At 47.6% G+C, this 24,599-nt stretch overlaps 1 protein-coding gene across 2 annotated transcripts in view; it reads right to left on the reverse strand.

Moving 5' to 3' along the window:
• PARPBP (PARP1 binding protein) overlaps window positions 1-24,599 on the reverse strand; it is a 115,422-nt gene that overhangs the window by 80,850 nt on the left and 9,973 nt on the right. For both annotated transcript variants that reach the window (XM_073575167.1, XM_073575166.1), the window contains exon 2: window positions 1,886-2,041. In XM_073575167.1, coding sequence (XP_073431268.1) covers window positions 1,886-2,035 — 150 coding nt within the window. In that variant the 5' untranslated portion in view covers window positions 2,036-2,041. The remainder of the gene's footprint in view (window positions 1-1,885; window positions 2,042-24,599) is intronic.

Below are 24,599 nucleotides of genomic sequence, written 5' to 3' on the forward strand. Positions count from 1 at the left end.
ATAGCCACATGCGGGAAGTAAGCGATTCTCATGCATTCCTATGGGTGCGGAATCGCGGCAATTCTTTGCGATTCCGCACAAAAGAATGAGCATGCTGCGATTTTTTCCGCGATGCGATTCCTCCGCAGAAAAAAAAAGCGCAGCATTAGCACAGCATGTGCGGAATGCCATAGGAATGCATGGGGGCATTCTGCACACGATTTTTTAAATCGCAGCAAAAACGCTTAAAAATCGCTACGTGGGCACACAGCCTTAGGCTATGTGCACACGATGCGGATTCTGCTGTGGAACGGCAGCGTTTCCGGCTCTGCAGCAGATTTAGGTGCGTTGTATAGTACCATTGTTTTCAATGGTAAACTGAAAAACGCTGAGCACATGCTGCGGATTTTTCCACGCGGATTTGCTGCGGGTTACAATCCGCAGCATGTCAATTCTTTGTGCGGATTTTGCAGTGGTTTTACACCTTCTCCATTGTAGAGGTGTGAAACCGCAGGCTAAATCGGCAGGTCTTTTGACATGAGAATTTACCTGTGGATTTTTCCAAATCCGCAGGACCTCAAACTACAAATTTCCACGGCAATTCTGGAATTCCAGCGAAAAACTAGAGTTTTGCAAGCATAATTAGCTTGCAGAATGCTAGCGTTTTCCAAGCGATCTGTAGCATCGCTTGGAAAACTCATTGACAGGTTGGTCACACTTGTCAAACATGGTGCTTGACAAGTGTGACCAGCTTTTTACTATGGATGCTGCCTACGCGGCATCAACAGTAAAAGATAGAATGTAAAAAATAAAAATTGTGATATTCTCACCTTCCGGCAGCCCCTGCAGCCTTTCCGATCCTCCCGGCAGCTCCCGTTCGCAGCAATGCCTTGCGACAATGACCCCAGATGATGTAGCATCACGCGAGACCGCTACGTCATCACAGGTCATTGTCGCAAGGCATCACTGGGAACGGGAGCTGCCGGGAGCATAGGTAAGGACCGGGAAAGGCTGCAGGGGCCGCCGGAAGATGAGAATATCCCTTTTTTTTTAAAAAAAAAAAAAAAACAGGGATATGTTACCCAGGGACTGGAGGAGAGTCTCCTCTCCTCCAGACCCTGGGTACCATCTGCACATTTTCCGCTTTCTTTGCGCATGGTGGGCATAGCCACATGCGGAAAGTAAGCGGATTGCTGCATTCCTGTGTGCGGAATCCCCGTGATTCTGCAAAAAGAATGAGCATGCTGCGTATTTTTCCGCGATGCGATTCCGCCGCGGAAAAATACGCAGCATTGGCACAGTATTGCGGAATCCCATTGAATTCAGTGGGTTGCACTGCGCAAGAGCTTTTGCCGCGAAAATTCACGGGAAAACCGCTAAAAATCCTCAACATGTGCACATAGCCTCAATGTAAAATACCATAATTGTACATCCCAGTTATGAGGGCACATAGTAGATGTGCAGGAGCCCCCTGTGTTTTACAGTCGCTCAACTATAATGGGGATAACGACTTACAGATATTTGCATATAGCTGTAGGGTGGGCCCCAGACAGCCCAGTCCGACCCTGTGCATGCATATATTAATGCACAATATTTTATTTTTTTTTATGTTAAGTTTCTCTCCCAGCACAAGCAAAGACTTTTTTCCACTGCACTTATTTTGCAAAGGGAAAAAAAAAAAAAAAAAAAAAAAAAATAATGATGAATATCTCCTCATGTATTTCTTTCTACAGAGCTGCAAGGATTGACCAAAGAAAAAAAAAAAAAATTATCCGCCCTTACGTATATAACTAGGCATAAGACGAGTGCTATATAACCCCTTCCTGCAAAGGAATTCCAGACAGAAACAGAGCTGTACTAGAAAGTTGGGACGATTGGCAGCAATGCTGTGTGTATCAAGCCTTACCTTCTTATTGATGTCCGCCACAGCCAACTGCAACATCAGCAACATGTTATCGGCCCCGCATACAGTGGTCCTCTCACAGTCACACACAAGAGACCATTGGCGTCGGAAGGATTTGATCAAGTCTAACACATTTTTCCATGGAGCCGCCATTGTAACCTGGAAGACATTGTAGATGGTAGGATGATACATACTTCATTGAAAAGCAAAAATAATTATACTGAAGTTATGTTTAAAGGGGCCGTGGCCAGGGTGAGTAAGCTAAAAGGGGCTGTACGGAAACAGCGGGGAGATTCCCACCAGAACGCTGAGCAGGTGTGGGTCGCAGCCGCAGTGAGGAAAATGATAGGCTGGAGCGTGAAGATAGAGCGGCAGTGAGAGAGACTCACCCGTACCGGAGAGGGAGCAAGGGACCGCGCGACGGACAGAGCTTCACGGTACTGACGTCGGCTGACATTCAGGGAGGCGAACACCTGGCAGAGCATTGCGGTGCAGCCATTTGAGTGACGGCTGCTACCCAGAGAGCCACACGCAGAGTGGAACCTTGCAGAGAGCTCGATCCTATTGCTCTGCAGTTATACGGACCAGAAAATCATCGGGTAAAACCAGAGACTGCCCCCTGCAGCCAGAAGCAGGATCGTGTGTTGGGCGGGGACACCCAAAGACGCTGCACCAACCCGCCTTCGGCATGCTGCTACTACCACAGGACCTTCAGAGAGTGACATGCTGCAGAGCCACAATAAGTGAACTGTTATCAAAAGACTGTCTAGTTAAACAACCGTTATTCAGTTTAGTTATTGTACCCCTTTTCCCCTGCTATCTCCCTGCGAGGAGTTTATTGCTGATCAATAAATATAGTTAATCCCTGCTCTGCAGCATTTGTGTTACTGCATCCCCCTACCTGCTTATTACATTTGGCGTAGTCAGCAGGATGCAGTCCGTGGACACAGACGCTGCAGACCAGTCCACTATAGGTACCCCCAAGTCCAGTTTGCCATTGGGGGCAATGCTTAGTAACCTCCCAAAGTTCACGAGCGATAACATGATGTTGTGGGATTAGACTGAACGGGTCAAAAGCATGATGCAAATGCACCCCATGGCCCCGGCTCTGCAAACAGAGATAGCGCTAATGGCACTAGACGGTGAGGCCCGGTGATCCCTAACAGTCCGCCCTCCACAGGAGAGGGATACGTTGGAGAAGAAGCACGGGGACCACACCAATGTTGGAGAGTTGCGCATGCAATACATCAGCGCGTTGCAGTTAGTGCATGCGCACATTACAAAAAGGGAAGATGCGGGAACCATGGGAGTGGGGCCTCCTGATACAGTTTTGAGGAATCAGTTTGTGTCTGGTCTTAGGGTCACACCGCTTAAAGAGGTGTTCTGAGAATGCTTGTGTGCTAGCCCACATATGATCTTCTTAGGCTATGTGCACACGTTGCAGATTTGTTGCGGATCCGCAGCCGTTTTTCTGCGTGGAATTGCACCAAATCTGTAAATCATTGCTCAAGCAAGGTTAATCAATGGGAATCCAGAATTGGTGAGCCCATGATGAGGAAAATTCCATTCCGATTCGCAGTGTTTTATGTTCCGCAGCATGTCAGTTCTTTTAGCGGATCTGCAGCGTTATTCCCCCACTGACTTCCATTGAGGCACTCAAATCCGCAAGTGTCAATGTTTGGGGATTTGGCTGAAAAAACGCTGCATATTTTTAAAATGCAAATAAATCAGAAGGAGGAAGAGTGTGTGGGTGAAGACTAAAAAATAGAGCCAATCTTGATTCAGAGTTTTTGGACTTGAAAAAGGAGATGTACTACTATAAAAAAAAAAAAAAAGTTTATCTTTATTGAGCAAACAAATCACAGACAAAGCCACATGTCAAGCCACACCAAAAAAAATGTGGAATTTCTACTGCATTTTCTGCCAAGAGATGCAGAACCTGTGCAGAAATTTCCCCAGGCAAATGCGCACAGCCTTAAAGGTGGGGGCGCAGGCGCGCATAAGAGGGCAGGAACAGGTGACAGCCCTAGCAGAGATGGTCCATAGCAATGAAATACCCACCCTGCCTGCAGCAGCGCCGAACTGGGCCCGAAAGGAGATACAAGACATTATGAGAGAATGGTCCAGTCTCCGGCGAGACCCTGTTCCGGCTCAAGAGCCACTGAGAGAAGACTCCTCAGAGACAGAAGTGATACCAGATCTCACCTTTCTGCCAGACCCAGTCAGGTAGTAAGACCTCTTGGTGCCAAAGGAGGACTGATGTGTTTCAATTGTGGGAAGACAGGACATTATGCTCGAGGCTTTGAGCCAGAGACGGCCCCCCACCAAGGCAGCCATTAAACTAGTGAGCTCCACGGCTGGAGGGGGACACAGCCTGGAAGTCAGCCAAGGCAGGGAAAGGAAGTCCCGAAAATAGCTTCTGCGAGCCCTACAGTCTGGGCTGAGGTGAATGGGAGAGCGGTGCATTGCTTGATCGACACCAGGGCACAAGTGACAACTCTGCTGGAAGCTTATTTCAGACAAAACTTACCAGAGGTCTCGTGGCCAGAGTGGGGACCAGTAATAAGATTAACAGCGGCAAATCAGTTGCCCATCTGGGTCATAGGTGTGATCTGGATGGAGATTAAAGTGTGCGGGAAGGATGTAGGCTGCAAGGGGGTCATGCTGATCACAGAATCATGCAGGTCGTGGACCTGTAACAACTCTGTGAATGAATGTGCTGAAGGAGATGAGGCTGTTAGGCTGTGTGCACACGCTGCGGATTAGGTGCGGATTTTGTAAAATCCGCAGGTGAAACCGCAGGTCAAAAGACCTGCGGTTTTACCTGCGGATTGCTCTGCGGTTTTGCATCTCCTCAATGGAGGAGATGGCAAACCACAGCAGAATCCGCAGAAAGAATTGACATGCACCGTCTGCACTGCGGTTTTTGATTCCCATAGGGAATCATGGTACTGTACACCGCAGCAAGAACTGCTGCGGGTCCGCAGCGGCCAAAACCGCTGCGGAACCGCAGCAAAATCCGCAGCGTGTGCACACAGCCTTAAGGGTTAAAACTAAAACCAGAGTTGAAGTTTCGTTTTATCCATTCAATGTAAGGTTTCGTTTCGCCGTTTTTGTTGCTTTAAGATAAATTTTTATAATTGGCATGGGCTGTCATGAAACCAGATTGTTCTCATCAGGTGCAAAGATAAGGGAGGTGGGAATGTTAAACTCTGAAGAATATGCCATTATACTACTTTCTATTTGGATATGGACTTATATGATGTTTCCGGTTTTCTTGCAATATTATTGGCTTATAAAGTGAAATGATGCTATTGGTACTTGAGAACCTTGCATAGTTAAGCAAAAGATTATAAAAGATGTGACTAAAATAAAGGGGCTTAGTGATCTGCCTCGATCCTCCCGTACAGAGAACCCCCGTCTCCGTGTGGTCATTTGAGTTGCTAGCAACACTGGAATAATTTGGAAATCACTGGCTCAACCGTGAAGGGTTAATTTAGCCCTCCCAAAATAGCTACCTCGACAAGGCAACTTGATTAATGAGCCGCAGAAACCTCTTTTGAGCCAATGGAGCCCACAAAGCCCTAAACGGAAGGTGTTCCAGAAGTTAATCCGAACAGCTCAAGCACAGGAGACGTCGGGTAACGGAAGAGTCTTGGGGAAAGTGATGGTACCGGCGGCTGCGAAGATTTCCTTACCGCCCAGCCAAACAGTGCTCACATTGCCAGTGCAAGCTTGTACTCCTCTGGAGGGAGTGGAAGTGCAAATCGAACCAATGGCAATGGATCAAATACCCCTGAATTGCTTGTCACCCAGACACTAGTCACAGTTCAAGGTTTACAACGTTGTAGTGCGGTATGTCAACCTGGAGACAAAGTCTCACCCTTCTACACAAGAGCAAAGTGGCCCAAATCCTGGGCATGCTGGAGAAGCTAATGCCACCCAAACTGGCTGTTGTGCAAGGGGATCTCTGGACTCTTGCAGTTACAGCAACACCAAAGACCCAGTCTGGTAATAGGAAAGATGGTAGCAGGAACTTAGAGCAGATGTGGGCAGAAGTGACAGGACTGTCAGAAGTGCAGCAAATAGAGGATGTACTGGAGTGTTATCAAGAGGTTTTTGCCCGCCATGAAGATTACATTGGTTGCACTCTGACTGTCGCTCATGAACTTCCTACCGGGAATGCCACACCAATCTGAGAAAGATACCATCAAATACCTCCTCAGATGTATAAAGAAGTAAAAGAGATGCAGGTTCATATTCTGCAAGGTGGAGGGATACAAGAGAGTCAGAGTCCGTGGGCAGCCTCCATTGTGCTGGTCCAAAAAAAAAAAAAAAAAAATTTAAAAAAAATTTATAGGCGGCTGAACGCCTGCACTGTGCGAGACTCTTATCTGTTACCCTGAGTTGAAGAATCCCACTCTGCCTTAAGACAGGTAAATTATTTTTCAACCCTTGATTTGGCCGGTGCTGATGGCAGAACACGATCGGCCGAAAACAGCATTTGTGTTGCCCATGGGACTGTTCGAGTTCAATCGCATGCCTTTTGGTCTGACCAACGCCCCAGGGGGATGTTCCAGCTCTTGATGGAGAGATGTTTGGGAGATTTGAATTTTGAGGCTACCTTGATGACAGTCTATGCGTCCACCTTTGAAGAGCATCTACAGCGGCTTGAACAAGTGCTGAGCCGGTTACAGAGTCATGGCCTGAAGGTGAAGCCACAGAAATGCCATCTCTTCCGTGAGCAAACTGAGTATTTGGGGCATATTGTGTCGAGTGAAGGAGTAAGAACTGCACAAGAGAAAGTGGCGGTGGTGCAAGAATGGCCCACCACTACGACGGTGAAAGATGTACAGGCTTTCTTAGGGATTACCAGCTACAATCAAAGATTTGTGAAAAACTTAATTCGTAAAGCAAAAATTTAGTTGGGACTGTTAAAGGGAGTGTCAGCCGGTTCGAAAAACAACCATCCAGTGGGGAGATCGTCAAGAGGAAACCTTTAGAGCCTAGAAAATGGCCCTCACCGAGGACCCCATACTTATGCTGATTTTTCACAGCCATTCATCCTTCATATGACGGAAGTCTACACGGCCTGGGAGCTGTCCTGTTACAGATGCAAGGAGGAAAAGAACGGGTGATAGCCTACATGAGACAGTCCCTTCATGATTCAGAGCGAAACCCAGACAAGTTGGAGTTGCTGGCCCTGGTATGAGCCATGACTGAGAAGTTCGCAGAGTACCTATCCGGATTGGAGGTTCTGGTGAGGATAGATAATCCCTTTCTCTACCTCAAGAATGCAAAGCTAGGGGTCCTGGAGCAATGGTGGGTGGCCTGCATAGTGAAATATCGGTACAAGATTGCCAACCGGGCCAAGGACGAGAATACTCATACCAACGTCCTCTCCAGAGTGACACACAACACAAACGTCCTGGGCATGATCAAGATGAAGAGCTGGAAGAAGAGGAGATTCCTGGATTCCAGAACCTATTTACCTCGTTGGTGGTGACGCAGGGACAGATTGAAGAGGGGTCCAAAGAATAGGTGCTAGGGCGGTCTTGGGACAACTGGATCCAACTCCAGCAGGTGGACAAGGAGACTGCTCAGCTGCGACAATGGGTGGCGTTGAAGAAACTCCCTAGTCGGAGGGAGAGGCATGTGCTGTCATCAGCATATACGGGTGCACAAAAAGGACCACTCCGATCAAGGTGCCTGCTTCCAAAGGGCGACTTATGAAGAACTCCACCGTTTGTACCAGATTGGAAAGTGCAGAACTCCCCATCACCCTTCAAGGAAAGGGGGCCTGTGAACGCTTCAATCGAACATTTATCCAGATGTTGCACACTTTGGAAGAAGACTGAAAGATGTGGCCTGAGTTTGTGGCAGAACTTGCGTGGGCGTACAATAACAGAGCGCACAGCACGACAGGGTTCACGCCATACACCTTGTTGTTTGGGGGAAAAGGACGAGCGATTACAGAGCTGGACCTGAAGGAGCACTACCCACGGACGGGGGGGGGGGGGGGGGGTGTCATCTTCGGTTAAAGAACACCACCACCGATTGTTGGAACTTATGCAGCACCTATTTCTGGGACAGCTCTGAAACCTGGGGACCGAGTCTTGGTCTGGAATAAGCGGCCCTGGGAAAAATTGGAAAGCCGGTGGGAGAGGACTCCACACAGAGTGACATGACGGGTTGGCCCTGATGGGCTGGTGTATGAAGTTCATCCTGAACAGGAGGAGGGAGCACCCACTAGAGTAGTCCATCGTAGCATGTTGCGGCCCTGCTTTTCCAAGGAACCCAAAAGTGGAGGAGAGTTGCCAAGAATCGGGGAGGTGCCCCCAGCTCCTGACTTTGATGGAGAGGAGGTAGTGCCAGCTCCGTGCTCAAACCCCAATGATGTGCTACCTACCTCTCCTGAGGAGATGAACACTGAGTCGCCAATGCTAGAAGTTGCTAAAGCAGCAGATTCACCGGGTTAGAGGATCCCTTATCTGCCCACCACTCAGCCCGAATTACGCCGTCAGAGAGAACCACAGCTGGAGTGCCTCCCGCCTACAACAAGCAAGATCAATTTATTTGGCAGAGAATTATCCAAGTCGTCGAGAATTGTGAATAACTAGTGAAAGAGCTCTCGCCCATGAAATGGCGAGCTAAAGGAAGGTGTGGGTGTAGAAGGGAGGACCGGGCTAATGAAGTACCGGGTCTGGAAGTCCAGGGGCCGCACCTCTTGTTGCTGGAGGGAATGCAATTGCAGCTGGAGCGAGATGGTAACCTGGGTGAAGGGGGCGTGGCCAGGGTGAGTAAGCTAAAAGGTGCTGCACGGGAACGGAGTGGAGATTCCCGCCAGAATGCTGAGCAGGTTTGGGTCGCAGACGCAGTGAGGAAAGCGTTAGGCTGCAGCGTGCAATGACAGGGTGGCAGAGCGAGACTCACCCATACCGACGGGTGCGCAGGGGAGCGTCCGACGGACAGAGCATCGCGGTACGGACGTCCAGGTGTCGGCTGACATCCAGGGAGGTGCACGCCAAGCAGAGCATTGCGGCACAGGCATTCGGGTGATGGCTGCTACCCAGAGAAAGACGCTGAGTGGAACCTTGCGGTGAGCTCGATCCTATAGCTTTGCAGTTACATGGACTAGGGGCTCAGCGGGCAAAATTGGAGACTGCCTGCTGCCGCCAGAAGGCGCTGCACCAACCGCCTTTGGCATTCTACTATCCACGGGATCTTCACAGAGTGACAGGCTGCGGAGCCACGATAAGTCTACTGTTTAGCAAAAAAAACTATCTAGTTTAGCACCCGTTATTCAGTTTTTTCCCACCATTTCACCCCATTTGGTATTTTTCGCACTTTTCAGTACACTGTATGGCAAAAGTAGCCATCCAATGTCTATACAGAAGCAAAGACAAAGAAAAATAAGTTCTAGTTCTTAGAAGGTGAGGGGAAAAGTACTGTATTTTGAGAACTATAAGATACACTCCAAATTTTGGGGTGGAAAAGTGGAAAAAAAATATGTGGTGTGTCTTTTAGTCAGTTTTAATGATAGTTTACCATGGGGCAGGGTGGTGGAGCAGGGTCACTGCTGCAGGAGGCCAGCGGCAGCAATAGTAAATTGGGCGATGCTGTGGCCTCTGTGCTGGGCGTCTAGGCGTTGCTGCACCGCCTCACATGAGATCTCAATCTGTGCATGCACCGCCTCCAATGGCCATCTTCTCGAAGGCCCATCACAGGGAAATCAATGGGTAAGGGGACTCCACTCACCGGCACGGACATCTTATTAGAGCCCATGGCCGCAGCATCACCCCACCCCTGCCGCCGCTGGTCAACTGTGACCCCGCTACACCGCAGCCGACCCATCCCATGCAAGCTACTGTCGGATTACTAGCTGCATCCCAATTCTTGTTCAAATTGGGGGGGGGGGAAATCTTATAACCCGAAAGATACCGTATATGTTCCCTTGGTCCTTAAAGGGTTTAGTACCTCTGACCTATAGAGTTTGGTGTACTTACTATGAATTATCCATATCAAAACGGCTGTAGCCATCCATAGGTCGAGCACTTTAAATAGAATAATATAGTAAGATATTATATTAACTTAACATAGAATTTCTGAAAGTCAGTGTGTAAGAGCGTGGACAATAGAGAAGATGAATATAGTTGATGCTTAGCTGAGTAATTGCAAGCGAACTCTGCCATCTGCTGGTCAAAGGCAAAATTCAACTTAATGAAAGAATTACAGTAGTAGGGATTTAATAGTGGGAACCTATGTACCCAGAGGAAGAGTTTAAAAGACAACACCTTATAAAAGGTCTAGCTGGGCTGAGAAGAGGCGGCTGGTGTCAGAACTTGTACCAGGACAGGCTGTGTGGCTGCTAGGTGGGCTTACAGCTACCACTGCCACAGAAGGGTCAGAGAGCAGGCAGATGCTGGCGAAGGCCTAAGCTGTAAGGAAGATCCATGCCCAGCACCAGTAGAAGTCCATGACCAGATCCGAACCAAGCTCGGGAGATGATCCAGCTGTCGGAAAGGAACATTCCTGTGAGCAGTTACTTCCATCACAGATGTACGGTATAGAGTGTGAGCTGAGGCCGTGCTTCAGGAAACGGAGACGGCCATTGCGACAAGCACATCGCATTTCAGCGTTTCAGATAACTGCACATTTAGGACGCTTTCATGTCACACCGGAGGAAATTCATCAACAGATTTGGAAATTAGAAATCTAGTAGTTGGCCTGTGCAGCATATTCAAAGGGGTTGTCCCACAATTACAACTTAAAGGAAATCTGTCACCTATTTTTTTTTTGCATATAAGATGCTGGCACCGCCATCAGGGGTTTATCTACAACATTCTGTAATGCTGCAGATAAGCCCCCGATGTAACCTGAAAGATAAGAAAAACCTCACTCATCGGACTCACCCAGGGGTGGTCCCATGGGTTTCACAGTCCGGCGCCTCCCATCTTCTAGCGATGACGTCCTCTTCATTTTGGTCGCAACTCGGGCGCAGGCGCCGGACCTCTCAACAGGGCAGTACGCCTACGCCGGAGCCGCGACGTGAAGCAAAGAAGAGGACGTCTTCGCTAGAAGATTGGAGGCGCCGGACAGCGACACCCATCGGACCCAGACCACCCCTGGGTGAGTATAAATCAACTCGTTTTTCTTCTTTCAGGTTATATCGGGTGATTATCTACAGCACTACAGAATGCTGTAGATAAGCCCCTGATGGCGGTGGCTGCATCTTATATGCGAAAAAGGAGGTGACAGATCCCCTTTAAAGAGGTGGTCCAGTCTTGAACTACAAATCTGCAGTTACTAGCTAGTTGGAGTATAGCCAGGAGTGTACATGTTGCATAATTAGAGGCACAGGACCGCCATTCCCGACGCTAACACCTCATAGCTCGCAATGCTCATGGTATGAGGACTCACAAGTCTGCAGTCATAGTGACTGCAGATTTGTAGTTTAAGACTGGACAACCCTTTTAGTGTTTGACTGGTGCGAGTCTCACAAAGAATAGGTTCACATGAGCGTATAAAAATAAATTGTTCAGAGATAAATCAGAACGCCCAATGGACCAAAAAATCCCAGAAAGAGCAGAGGATTAAAATGATTGAAACACTGGTTATACTGAATCTTCTCTCACAAAATATATCAATCTGTTCAGCTACACCTGCTCTCTATGGACCAGTACCGGAGATATCAGTATCCATCTGTGCAATACTGCAGCATACGTGTGGCAACCATGTGCCGCATCAATATCACACATATCGAAGCCTGGGAAGCAGCGGTACTGTTAACGCTGTTGCCCAGCGCCAGGTGCTGAAGACAGCTGGCATCATTCTCCCCTGCTCTGCCGGCAATCAGCGCTAGCAGAGGAGAATGTTAACAGTTGTATTCAGCCAATAACAGTGAGAGCAATCGGCTGCTGTTGAACGTATTCTGCCATCACCTGCACTAGAATTAAAAAGAAACGGTGTGGGTTTCCCTGTATTTTTGCTAACCAGCCAGTCAAAACCCACAGCTGCGGGCTGCAACCCTGAGCTGTCATCGTTAGCAAGGCTGGTTATCAAGAATAGAGGGGTCCTCACACTTATTTTCCCTGTGGTTCTCAGCCTGGACAGCTGCCTCTTGGCACCGTCCAGGTTGAAAACAGTTTATCCACAGACATGGATTATGGCGTGGGACAGAATGTCAGACAGGTTAGGGATATGGTTGGTTTTATTACAGGAGACAAAGGCTTCAATGGAATGGGCGTTAGGAGAGTATAATAGTGTTTTATTTTTTAAATAAAAACAGAAAGTGTGTTTTGTTTTTATTTCAAATAAAAGGACTATTCTTGCTCTGTGTTTATCTACAATAGATCGATAGGATTAGTAATGGATAGGTGTCTTATAGACGCTTCGCCATTACTAATCTGTGGGCTTGATGTCACCTTACAATACAAAGGTGACATCAACCCCATTTGCCACTACATGGTAAGTGGGAAGAGCATGTGCCTCCTCTGGGCAGCCATTTTTAGGCTGGAGGAGCTATGTCCATGGCCCCTTACCAGTCTGAGAATACCAGCTCCCAGCAGTCTGCTTTAGCCAGGTTGGTTGTCAAAAAAAATGGGGAGAACACCACAAAAGTATAAAATTATTTAAATAATTAAAAATACACCCCCCTGCTGTGAGTTTTGCTTGGCTGGTTAACAAAACTACAGGGTAACCCATGTCGTTTTTTAAATTATATTGGCTTCTTTTACACCTGCCGTATTTTTGTGGTCCGTTTTTTGCGGCTCCAATACATTTCTATGGGGCCGCAAAGACGGCCAGCAAAAATTCAGAGAGCCGTGTACAGTATGGCCGTATGTATGGCTGGGAAAAAATATCGAGCTTGCTCGATATTTTTCATGGCTCACAGACACGGCTTCCATTTAAATCAATGGTACCGCAAAAACAATGTTAGCTTCTTTTTGTGGTACACCGTATTTGAGGATCACCGTTTTTTTCCCTGCAATTTGTTACAACAGGGAAAAACTGCGATCCGAGAAGTTTTTTTGCAGCCCGTTTTTGTGAGAGACCACAAAAATCACAGTAATATGGCTTGCAAAAACCCCGGCAAGTGTAAAAGTAGCCTTATTGTACAGGCGGTGGCTGATGAATACTGCCATCAGCCACCGCCCATTCTCGCTGTTATCAGCTGAATACAACGCTTAACATCCTCCCCTGCTAGCGCTAATCGCAATACGAGAAGGGAAGAATGATGAGAGATGTCTTTAGCTCCAGGCGTCAGCGCTAATTATACCACTGCTTCCCAGGCATCGGTACGTGTCACACTGATAACACAGATGTCATCCGTGTGCGACGTTTTGCGGCCCATGCTACTGATACACTAACATGTTCGCTTTTTTGCCCACGGACAAACACTGACGTGCACAGAAGAATGGGTGTGTGTGTGTGTGCGCTCTCAGGTACGTGTGAAAACTGTCAGTACATGTACCAGACACACCTACGTCTGAAAGAGCCCTAACATTGTACCTGCAGATTGGACAGCATTTTAATGGGGACATTTTCGCTTTAATTAGCAGGCGAGGGGTGACATCACACCAGGTAATTAAAAGTAGTCCAAGGGGCAGTTCCCAGAGCTCCCATCCATTGATCACAGATGTGGCCTCTGGATCAGGTTCTGCAAATACATTGGCACCAACTCTAACAGCAACCATCAGCCCCTCATTGGAAATCACAGTGTGCCAGTGGAGGTTAAAAATTGAAGCCCTTCCCTGTTATCCATATTGATGCAGTACCTCTATTAACAGTGGCTTCTCTGAAGTTAAGACTAACCGGTCATCCGATTCAATAGGCCCAAGCCACATGTGGCTGAATAAGAGCCTGGCTGTATGCTTACATCCAGGTATATTTTTTCTCTAAAACACTCCAGCATTTCAAAGGACATATACGTTAGATTGTCCACTACTTTTACATTGATCAGCTATGATCGGTTTTAGGGAACTTAAGTACTCAGTTACTGAGCGGCTTCTACTTGTAGTGGCGACCGCAGGGTACTGCACAGCCGACTCCTATTGATTTAAATATATTACTACCCAGCCACTGCAAGTAGACTGAGCAGCTTGGCAAGTACTCTCCTAGGTCAGTGTTAAAGTAATGGACGCACAGTCAGGCCTCTTTCACACATATATTACTGGTACCAGAGATATCCATGTCCCGAATCAGTACCACACAGACAGCCGCCAGGGAAGAAGTGCTACTGCAAGTGCTGTTGTGGCACCCCTGAGGCTCAGTCGCCACAGAGGTACTGCACCTCCTCCTGAGGTGTAGTATCCCACCATCCAGGTAAGGTGGGAACTCCCAACCACGCTCCAACACCTGCATCCCACCCAACACGGTAGTTCAGCAAAGCCACATTGCGGCTCCCTGCTTGGAGTGTAGCAGAGCACCTTTGGTGGCTCCCTGCTTGGAACACAAAATGTGCTGGGAGGCGGGTAGAGTTAGAATACAAGAGAGCGGGAGGGTTTAGGATTAGAGGTCAGTCACTCAGGAGTGAGGACAGAAGATCCCTGGGAGAGGGATGGAGGAAGGAGGTGCTGCAGCAGATCTCAGTGACCTGGGTCTGCTGGCACGGGAAAGGAAAGAAGGAGAAAGACATTGAACCGAAACCTGATCCTCCATAAGAAGGAAAGACTAGTACGGAACGTAGGAGTAAAAGGGAACAGAGGACGTGGGTTAGAAGAGAACCCTGCCTAGAAGTTCTAAGCGCAAGGCCGGGGCCCGGTCCCCGAGGTTGTATGGACACTAATGGATCTACAGCAGACACCGGTGGAGTAGTGGGCTGTAAATGCACTACTCCAATCTAAGACTTAGGGGCACAACAGCAACTTGGTTAGTGAGCCGGGACTTAGTAGCAAGGAGTGCCCGAAGCAGGCTACAGCTGTCTGCCGTACAAGTAGAGCTCTTGGGAACATCTGTCAGGAGGCACTCCAGTGTAACTCAGTACTTCACACTTAAAGGCGCTATAAGAGGAGACATTCAGAAAGGCACATGTTGGCGGAGTGTTGGAAGGGAGCATTCCATCTGGCCTGGAGGTCGATTGAGTCCCTGACCCGGAGGCAGTCACCTGTGTGTACTACAGACTGAGTAAAGCTTTGGAACTACAAGCCCTGGTGCCCTCCATTCATTCTTGCGCCAACGCACCCGGCACCGCTACATCTGGGTACCAGCTACTACACCACTTGTGCCTCTCCTCTCCCCCTACATCTACACTGCCCTGGGGCTACAGCTCCACCTGTGGGGAGCTTCACCATCTTGGCTGCAACACACCACCAGCCCTAGAGGATCTGCATGCAGCGTTGGATCAACATTCACTTGCTGAACACCACAGGTGGCGTCACAAACTATTCATTTACATTCCACCATTTCCAATCTTCCCTTTTTACATTGGGCGCCCAGGGCCACAGACCGGGTCACCGCTGCTGTGACATCCCGGTACCGAGTACCCCACAGCCCTGGGAGGGCGACCCACTGCTCCCCGGCAGCTGGTGCTGAAGCCAGCTGTTTTCATTCTTCCCTTCTCTGCCTGCAAGCAGAGGAGAATGAGGAGCGTTCTATTAAAGTCCGAATTACAGCAGGTGGGGGCTGTGGAATACCCCGTTCATCTGCACCTACTGTCACTGTTATTAGTGTCAGCAGGTGTCGGATGAGGGGGCCAACAGTCCCAAAAGCCACCACCTGCTGCCGTTCGTACTTTAATATAGCTAGAGGTAAGAATGACAGTAGCGCTTCTTCCCCGGTGGCTGTCAGTATCACACGGAGGACATCAATGTGTGTTGTCCGTATGTGGGACGTTTTGCCATCCGTGATGACAGCAAAAAAACGGACATGTCAGCATGTTTTGCCCACGGACACGTGGTCCGTGGAAACACTGACATGTGCAAGAGACCCATTCATTTGAATGGGTCTACGTGTGTACGTGTCTCTGGTACATGTGAAAACTGTCACCACACGTACTGGAGACACGGACGTGTGAAAGGGGCCTCACAGAGACAGTCACGTTCTGATTCACAGGCTGCCTGTGGTTCGGCAGCTTGAATCAGATGACTAGTTGTCTTCAGTCATAATTCAAGCTAAAACGGTTTGTGGCTGAAGCATCAAGTATGGCTATGTTCACAGGTTCAGTGTTTACGATGCTGGAGTTGGTTTCTTATTCGGCAATTTTTTCTTTTCTGGTTTTTATAGGTGTATCAAAAAGTAGGCATTAGACCTACCAGTAATAGGTTTTCCAAGAGTCCATCAAGACAGCACCATCAGCAGGTTGTCCTTCTTATCCTTGATAGGGACAGGAAAACACAAGCGGATAAAAGGCCCCTCCCTCCACCACCCTCATTGATTTTTCGAGTACCACACCAGGATAGATGCAACTCAATTTTATTTCACATTCCTTCTACATATGTTATCGTCACATATCAGACAGGAATTTTTAAGGGAGGGGAATGTAATTGGTGCTGTCATGATGGACTCCTGGAAAACCTATTACCAGTAGGTCTAATGCCTACTTTCCAGGGCATCCCTCCTGACAGTACCATCAGGAGAATGCCAGAGGATACATTAAGGGTGGGACTACTGCCTAGAGGATCTTCCTCCTGAAGGCGTTTTTGGCCTGCTAACACATCCAGTTTATAGTGTCTGCAAAAGGTACTTAGATTTGTCCAGGTTGCGGCCCTGCAGATCTGATCTATTGAAGCCCCTGGCTTGCTCTGACCACGATGTAGCTACTGCTCTTGTGGAGTGGGCTCTAACACTGACCAAGGGAGACTTGCCTTCATATGCGTAGGTCAGGCTTATTACTGATCTGACCCATCGCGCCAATGTTGCTTTTGACACCTTTCCCCCCCCCCTTATTATTCCCCAAAAAATTGCATGAACAAATTAGAATCTAATCGCCAGTCTTTTGTGGCCTCCAAGTACCGGAGGACTAGCCTTTTGACGTAAATGGAGTAAAAGGACCGCTCTAAATCATTTTTACGATTTTGACAGAAGGACGGCAAGACCACTTCCTGATGTGAAAAGGGATCACTACCTTTGGTAGAAAAGCCGGGTCCAATCTAAGAATAATGCAGTCCTCTAGAATTTTTAGGTATGGACATTATAATGCAAGCGCTTGTATCTCCCCAATCAGTCTGGTTGTAGTTATGGCCACTAGGAATGCAGTCTTAAGGGAGAGAGAGATTTTATGTCTGCATTTTCCAACGGTTCATAAGGCAGTTTACATAGGCCGATCAGGACAATGATCAGATCCCATGGTGGAACGTAGGCTCTAACAGTGGGCCTTAATCTGCCCGTGGCTTTTACAAATCGTTCAATCCAAGGATGGGATGCCAGTGGAGTGTCTGAAGACACTCAACACCGAGATCTGCACTTTAAGAGTACTAGGTCTTAGGTCCTTTTCAAAGCCTGCTTGTAGAAATTCTAAGATTCTAGGCATGTCAGGTTTCGGAAGCACTGTTGTTGCTTCGGGATATTGGGAACAAAATCTCTTCCAAATTTTTGTATATATGGCCAAAGTCTCCGGTTTCCTACTACTCTGAATAGTTATGACTGCATCTGAGAGACCTCTTGCCCTCAGAATCTCCCGCTCAGGATCCAGGCAAACAATTGTAGGAGTTTCACTCTGGGACAGTATACTGGTCCCTAAGACAATAGATCGTGTCTTTCTGGGAGAAGAGGATGGCCATGGACGACCCTGAGGAGGGGAAACCAGCTCCTTCTGGGCCAAAATGGTAGTATGATGAGGACTGTGGCCTGCTCTTATCGTATCTTCCTCAGAGCTGCTGGGATTAGTGGAAAAGCATATGCCAGGTCCATGTCCTTCTTCTGAGATAGGCCAGCAGGAGTGGACACCCTGTCTCCCGGAATGAGGGAAAACATTTTTTCACCTTTGCATTTCTCCTGGTGGCGAACAGATCCATACTTGGGGTAACCCACCGGCTTATTATCTGATCATATTCTTCCCAGTCCAGCTCCCACGGACTTCCGAATTGTCTCCCAGCTGAGGAAATCCGCCACTATATTCTGGGACCCCTTTAAAGTGTATTGCGGTTACTGAAAGCACAATCTTTTCTGCCCAAAGGAAAATCTTTTGTGCGACTGATTGTAGATGACGGTGTCTTCGACCCCCTTGATGCTTGAGAAAGGCCACTGTAGTGACATTGCCTGATAAAATGTGGACGTGTTTGTTTTTTTAGACTTGGTCCGCTTCGTTTCAACGTTTCCCATGCTGCCTGCAGTTCTCGGAGGTTGAATGATCCGGGCGGATCTGAACGCCAAGTGCCCTGTATTCATTGATCCTGCACCTGTGCCCCCAACCTCTGCAGCTTGTGGGTCGCCCTCCCAGGGCTGTGGGGTACTCTGTACCGGGCCGGTGTCTGGGGAATGTGTCACAGCAGCGGTGACCCAGTCCATGGCCCTGGGCGCCAAAGTAATGGGGGAATGTAGTTAATGGAATAGTTCGTGACGCCACCTGTGGTGTTTGGCAAGTAAGATGTTAAGCCAAAGCTGCATGCAGATCCACTGGGACTGATGAGATGGTGCAGCAAAGATGGTGTAGCTCCCCACAGGTGGAGCTGTAGTCCCAGGGCAGTGTGGATGTAAGATTAGAGGAGAGGCACAAGCGGTGAGGGGATTGGTACCCAGGTGTAGCGGTGCTGAAGATGTTAGTGCGCAAATGAGTGGAGGACACCAGGGCTTGCAGTTTCAACGCTTTACTCACAGTTCGTGGTACACACTGGTGCCCGCTTCCATGCCGTGTCCTCTGGGGCAGAGACTGAGCCAACCTCCCGGGCAAGTCAGGGCTTTCCTCTTCAACACTCCGCCAACATGTACCTTTCCTGAACGACTCCGCCAATGCCCCTTTTAGTGTGAAGCTCTCCAGTACCGTGGTACTCTGGAGTTCCTCCTGTCAGATGTTCCTAGCAATTCTACTCATATGGCAGACAGCTGTAGCCTCTGTCGGGGACCCCTTTTTCCAGAGTCCTGGCTCTCTATTCAGTTGCTGTTGTGCCCCGAGTCTAAGTTGGGAGTAGTGCATTTACAGCCAACTACTCCACCGGTGTCTTCTGCAGAACTATAAGCGTCCATACAACCTCGGGGACCGGGCCCTGGCCTTGCGCTGAGAACCTATAGGCAGGGCTCCTCTTCCAACCCACGTCTCCTCTGTCCTCCTACTACTTCGTTCCGTACTTGTCTCTCTTTCCTATGGAAGCTTAGGTTGCAGTTCCACGTCTTTCTCTTTGTTCCTTTCCCGTGCCAGCTGGCTCAGATCACTGAGGCAGCTGCAGCACTCCTTCTCTCCCTCTTCTAGGGATCCCCTTCCTCTCGGACTCATCCTCAGACTCTGACTGACTGTCCTTCTCTCGCCTGACCTCCCGCCAGACTGACCTGTAATTCTAAACCTTCCCAATCTTTTATATGGATCTCAACTCCACCCACCTCCCAGCACATCCAGTGTTCCATGCAGGGAACCACCAGAGGTGCTCTGCTACTCTCTAAGCACTGAGCCGCAATGTGGCTGTGCAGAACTACCCTGTTGTGTGGGGTGCGAGTGTTGGAGTGTGGAAAGGAGCTCCCAACTTACCTAGGTGGTGGGGCACTACACCTTTAGGAGAAGGTGCAGTAGCTCTGTGGCGACACACTTGCGTCTGTGGTAATTAGTATGAATGGAGACTCTCCACATAACTCCCTTCTTCAGGTTATTTGTGGATCTCCACCAGGTTAAAAGACTTTGTTGTTACGGAAAGTCTTAACTTCTTGTCTAGCCCGTCCATCCTCCTGTTCCAAGTTGACAGGATTTGATGTTGCAATTGCCTTGAGTGGAGTTGACGCCACCAGACTCTCGGAATAGAAGCAGTCATCAGTCCCAATATTCTCATAGCCTCTCTGATAGTCACCTGATATTTCCTTTTGAAGGTTAAGACTTTGTCTCTCAGTTCTTCCTTTTCTCTCAGAAGGAAGGACATCTTACTCTCGGAGTCCAGGAGGATTCCTAGGAAGACCTTTTGTTTCCCTGGCACTAGGTCTGACTTTTCCCAGTTTATTATCCTGCCTAGGTTGTTTAATAACAAGATGATCGATGTTAAAGTGGTTTTCAGTTGTTGGGGGGGAATTCAGCCATCAAAAGGAAGTCGTCCAGATACTGGACAATCACTATTCCCTGTTCTCTGAGAAAGGCCATTGCTTCTGCCATTAGCTTGGAAAATATGCGTGGTGTCGAGGAAAGAACAAATGGGAGACATCTGAACTGGTAGTGTTAAACATCCTTCCCTTCCATCACTGCAAACCTTAGGTACCGCTGGCTGTGGGGATGAATAGGCATGTGATAATACGCATCTTTTAAGTCTAGTGTGCACATTACCAATTCTGTCTGGGTTGTAGACTTTAGATTCAATTTTGAATCTTTTGTATGCAACCCACTTGTTTAGAGATTTTAGATTATCGCGCGATAATCTCTCCCTGGTTTTTTTATAGTATCCGAGACCTTTCTCTGCTTCCAGCACCACTTCTCCCGAACGAACCAATTTATGTTCGATTGCAGTCTCTTGGTAACCGGTGGAGACTGGATAGCTGTCAGGTGAAATCTTCTTTGGGGTATCTGTGTGAATTGATTTTTGTAGCCTTCCACTACTGTCTGTAGTATCCACGGATTCCTGGATACTTCTGACGAAGCTGGGAGACAATTTTGAAGTCTTCTCCCTACCCTTCTGGAGTCATTGTCTTCAAAAGCCACTTGTTGAACCAGAAAGGGTACTTCTCCCCTTACCACCTTTCGGATAGCCTTATCTACTGGGCTTCCGCTTCCCTTTGTACTCAGGCTTCTGATGGGAGTAAGTTTTCGAAAGGAAAAAAACTTTAGGTTTCTCTTCCAGGAAACCTTTTTTGTCATCTGATGTCCTCTCCAGCATGTCGTCCAGTACTGGACCAAAGACCAGAAAAAGGAATGGAACACAGCTTATTTTTTGAGTTATAGTCCCCTGACCAAGTTTTCAGCCATATTGTTTGCCTTGCCGTATTTTTCAGGGCTTCATCCTAGAGGCAAATCTAATGGATTCCGTAGAGGGATCCACCATAAAGGCTGTCGCCATTTTGAGCAACAGCATAGATTCCAAGATCTCTTCTCTAGGGGTCTTATTACTTAAATGGTCTTCCAATTCATCTAAACCATATATTCATGGACCTAACCAGAGGTTGAAGCTATATTTGCTTTAATTATAGCAGCCGAGGACTACCAAGATTTTTCTTTAGAAGATCCTCTGCCTTCCTCTCCATAGGGTCTTTCAGGCACGAGGAGTCACCAAAGGGAAAAGCTGTTTTCTTTGCTACCCTTGCTATAGGGTCATATACTTTCATGGTTTCTTCCCAGAGAGTTTTATGTCCTCACTTTCAAATGGAAGACGTGATCTAAAATTTCTTGGGATAGTAAGTTTTTTTTCTCCACATCTTCCCACTCCTCTAAAATCACAGGTTTAATATCATTGACGGGGAATACATTATTAATAAGATTGTCTTAACCCGCCGAACATTTCGTCCTGCACTGAGGAAGGGGGTTGACAGGTATCTCCCACGGTATTTTTGACGGCGGACAATAGAGCGTCCATAACCTCCCAAGAAAAAAAAATAAATAAAAAAAAGTATTTTTTCTTTTCCTCCAGGAAGACTGACAACACCCTCACTTTCTTCCTGCGCTGGGTTAGTGTCATCTGAAAAGTCCCCTTCCAAGTTGGATTCCATCTCCCAACGTGGTCTCTTTGGTGTAGGGCCCCCTTGGGAAGAATGTGGGGTAACTAGTCCTGTTACGGTACTCTGAACCTCTTCCCTTATTATGGTTCTTATGTCCGTCATAAACGAAGTGTTCATCTTTGACCACATTGGCGATGCACTCTGGGCATAATGGTTTCCCATAGGTGTCCGGCTGCTTAGTGTTACACATGGCACATTTCTTTCCCTTCTTTTTAGGTGCAGATAGTGCTGTGGTCCTTTTAGAGGTTTCCTTGTCCTATAACAGAACAAGGAATACCCATTAATTAAGCCCCCATGTAACGGGGTGTCGGCCTACGGATCTCTGGCAGAAGGAAGGGGAGAAAATGACGAGGATCCCAACCCGATCCTCCAGCGTCCAGCCACCAGAGCTCCTGCTCCCTGGAAGTCAGGTGCTCCTCTTCTGCGTCCGTCCCTGATAGGGACAGGGGGGGGGGAAAAAAAAAACAAAAAAACAAAAAAAACGCATAGTGGTGGAGGGAGGGGCCTTTTAACCTCTTTTTGTGTTCCTGTCCCTATAAAGGATAAGGACAACTTCCTGATGGTGCTGTCAGGAGGGATGTCCTGGAAAATAAGCTTCACAATAACATGCAATGCAGCGTGGTACCCTAATGTGAATACACTTAAAAACTTTGTGGAGAAACGGTCATTTGGAGCTCTTGTCCGCTGCCCAGATGCCTTCAGCAAGACTGCACAGAACAGGGCTCATACCACTAAACACCCGCTCTATCTCCCGATGGGCAATACACTACACAGATAACACAGGGTTAAGGTAAAACAGTGTAGCAATACTTTATTGAACCACAACACCCAATAGCAAACAGAACAATCCCAGCAATAACCCCAAGATGGTGCACTTTGCAGGGTCTCACCGTTCCCTTCTGCTGACTCACCAGGGTAATGGTAGATGTTAAGAGAGAGAGAAAGAGAGAGAAAGAGAGAGAAAGATAGAGAGAAAGAGGAGAGAAAGAGAGAGAAAGAGAGAGAAAGAGAGAGAAAGAGAGAGAAAGAGAGAGAAAGAGAGAGAAAGAGAGAGAAAGAGAGAGAAAGAGAGAGAAAGAGAAGGAAAGAGAGAGAAAGAGAGAGAAAGAGAGAGAAAGAAGAGAGAAAGAAGAGAGAAAGAGAGAGAAAGAAGAGAGAGAAGAGAGAGAAGAGAGAGAAAGAGAGAGAAAGAAGAGAGAAAGAGAGAGAAAGAGAGAAGAGAGAAAGAGAGAGAGAAGAGAGAGAAAAGAGAGAGAAAGAGAGAGAAAAGAGAGAGAAAGAGAGAGAAAGAGAAGAGAAGAAAGAGAGAAGAAAGAGAGAGGAAAGAAGAGAAAGAGAAAGAGAGAGAAAGAGAGAGAAAGAGGAGAGAAAGAGAGAGAAAGAGAGGAGAAAGAGAGAGAAGAAGAGAGAGAAGAGGAGAGAAGAAAGAGAGAGGAAAGAGAGAGAAAGAGAGAGAAGAGAGAGAAAGAGAGAGAAAGAGAGAGAAAGAGATGAGAAAGAGAGAGAAAGAGAGAGAAAGAGAGAGAAAGAGAGAGAAAGAGAGAGAAAGAGAGAGAAAGAGAGAGAAAGAGAGAGAAAGAGAGAGAAAGAGAGAGAAAGAGAGAGAAAGAGAGAGAAAGAGAGAGAAAGAGAGAGAAAGAGAGAGAAAGAGAGAGAAAGAGAGAGAAAGGAGAGAGAAGAGAGAGAAAGAGAGAGAAAGAGAGAGAAAGAGAGAGAAAGAGAGAGAAAGAGAGAGAAAGAGAGAAATTCGGGTTAAATCAGTGTTTGCAGGATCCGCCAGAGGAAAAAACGTTACAAGCTCCGTTTTGAAATTTTTGAGGATGGTGACGGACAGCAACTTTTGGCGGATCCTCACAAAAAACGGATGCAACGGACATCAATCCGTCACAATCCGCCATTAATGCAAGTCAATGGGAAAAAAACGGATCCTCAAAAAAAAAATTGAGGATCCGTTTTTTTTTTTCAAAACCTGGCAGATTGTGACTGATTGTAAAAAACCGAAGTGTGAAAGAGGCCTTATAGATAACAATTCACAATTAGCATATCAGCACACAATAAACAAAGATAAACATACACTATGTACAAGTCACTATTAACCCCTTACCTACAATTGACGTAATATTCCGTCCATGTGACCATGGACCTAATTACCATGGACGGAATATTACGTCATCGCGATCAGCGGCGCCCACGTGGTGAGCGCCGCTGATCGCGGCCGAGTGTCAGCTAATTATCATAGCTGACACCCGGCACAATGTGTCAGGGGCGGTCACGGACCGCCCCTGACACGTTAACCCCTTGCACACCGCGATCAAACGCGATCGCGGTGTACCGGGGGTTAAAGGGAAGCATCGGCAGGGAGGGGGCTCCCTCCGTGCTTCCCTGAGCCCCCCACGGCAGCGCAATGTGCAGCGCTGCTGCGGGGGACTCCCTTCCTCCAGGCCCCCGAATCCAAGATGGCGACGGGGGCCTTCGGGGGCCTGAGGAAGCTGGCTTCCTCAGTGCCTGCAAAGCGCAGGCATGAGGAAGTCTGCAGCAGTGCCTGTGACAGATCGCTGATCTGTCACAGTGATCTGTGATGTGACAGATCAGCGATCTGTCACAGGACAGTGATGTCCCACCTGGGACAAGGTAATAAAGTAAAAAAAAAAAAAAAAAAAAAAAAGTGTTAAAAATAATTTAAAAAAAATCGCTAAATAAATTAGTTAAAAAAAAAAAAATATTCCCCAATAAATCCATTTTTTGAAAATAAAAAAAAAACAAAACAATAAAAGTACACATATTTGGTATCGCCGCGTCCGTAATGACCTGCCCTATAAAACTGTCCCATTAGTTAACCCCTTTAGCGAACCCCTTAAAAAATAAAAATAAAAAACGAAGCAAAAAATAATGATTTATTATCATACCACCGAACAAAAAGTGCAATAACGCGCGATCAAAA

Source organism: Dendrobates tinctorius, unplaced genomic scaffold (genome assembly GCF_039654945.1).
Source record: "Dendrobates tinctorius isolate UK_male_01 unplaced genomic scaffold, ASM3965494v1 ptg000043l, whole genome shotgun sequence".
NCBI classification, from domain to species: Eukaryota; Metazoa; Chordata; class Amphibia; order Anura; family Dendrobatidae; genus Dendrobates; species Dendrobates tinctorius.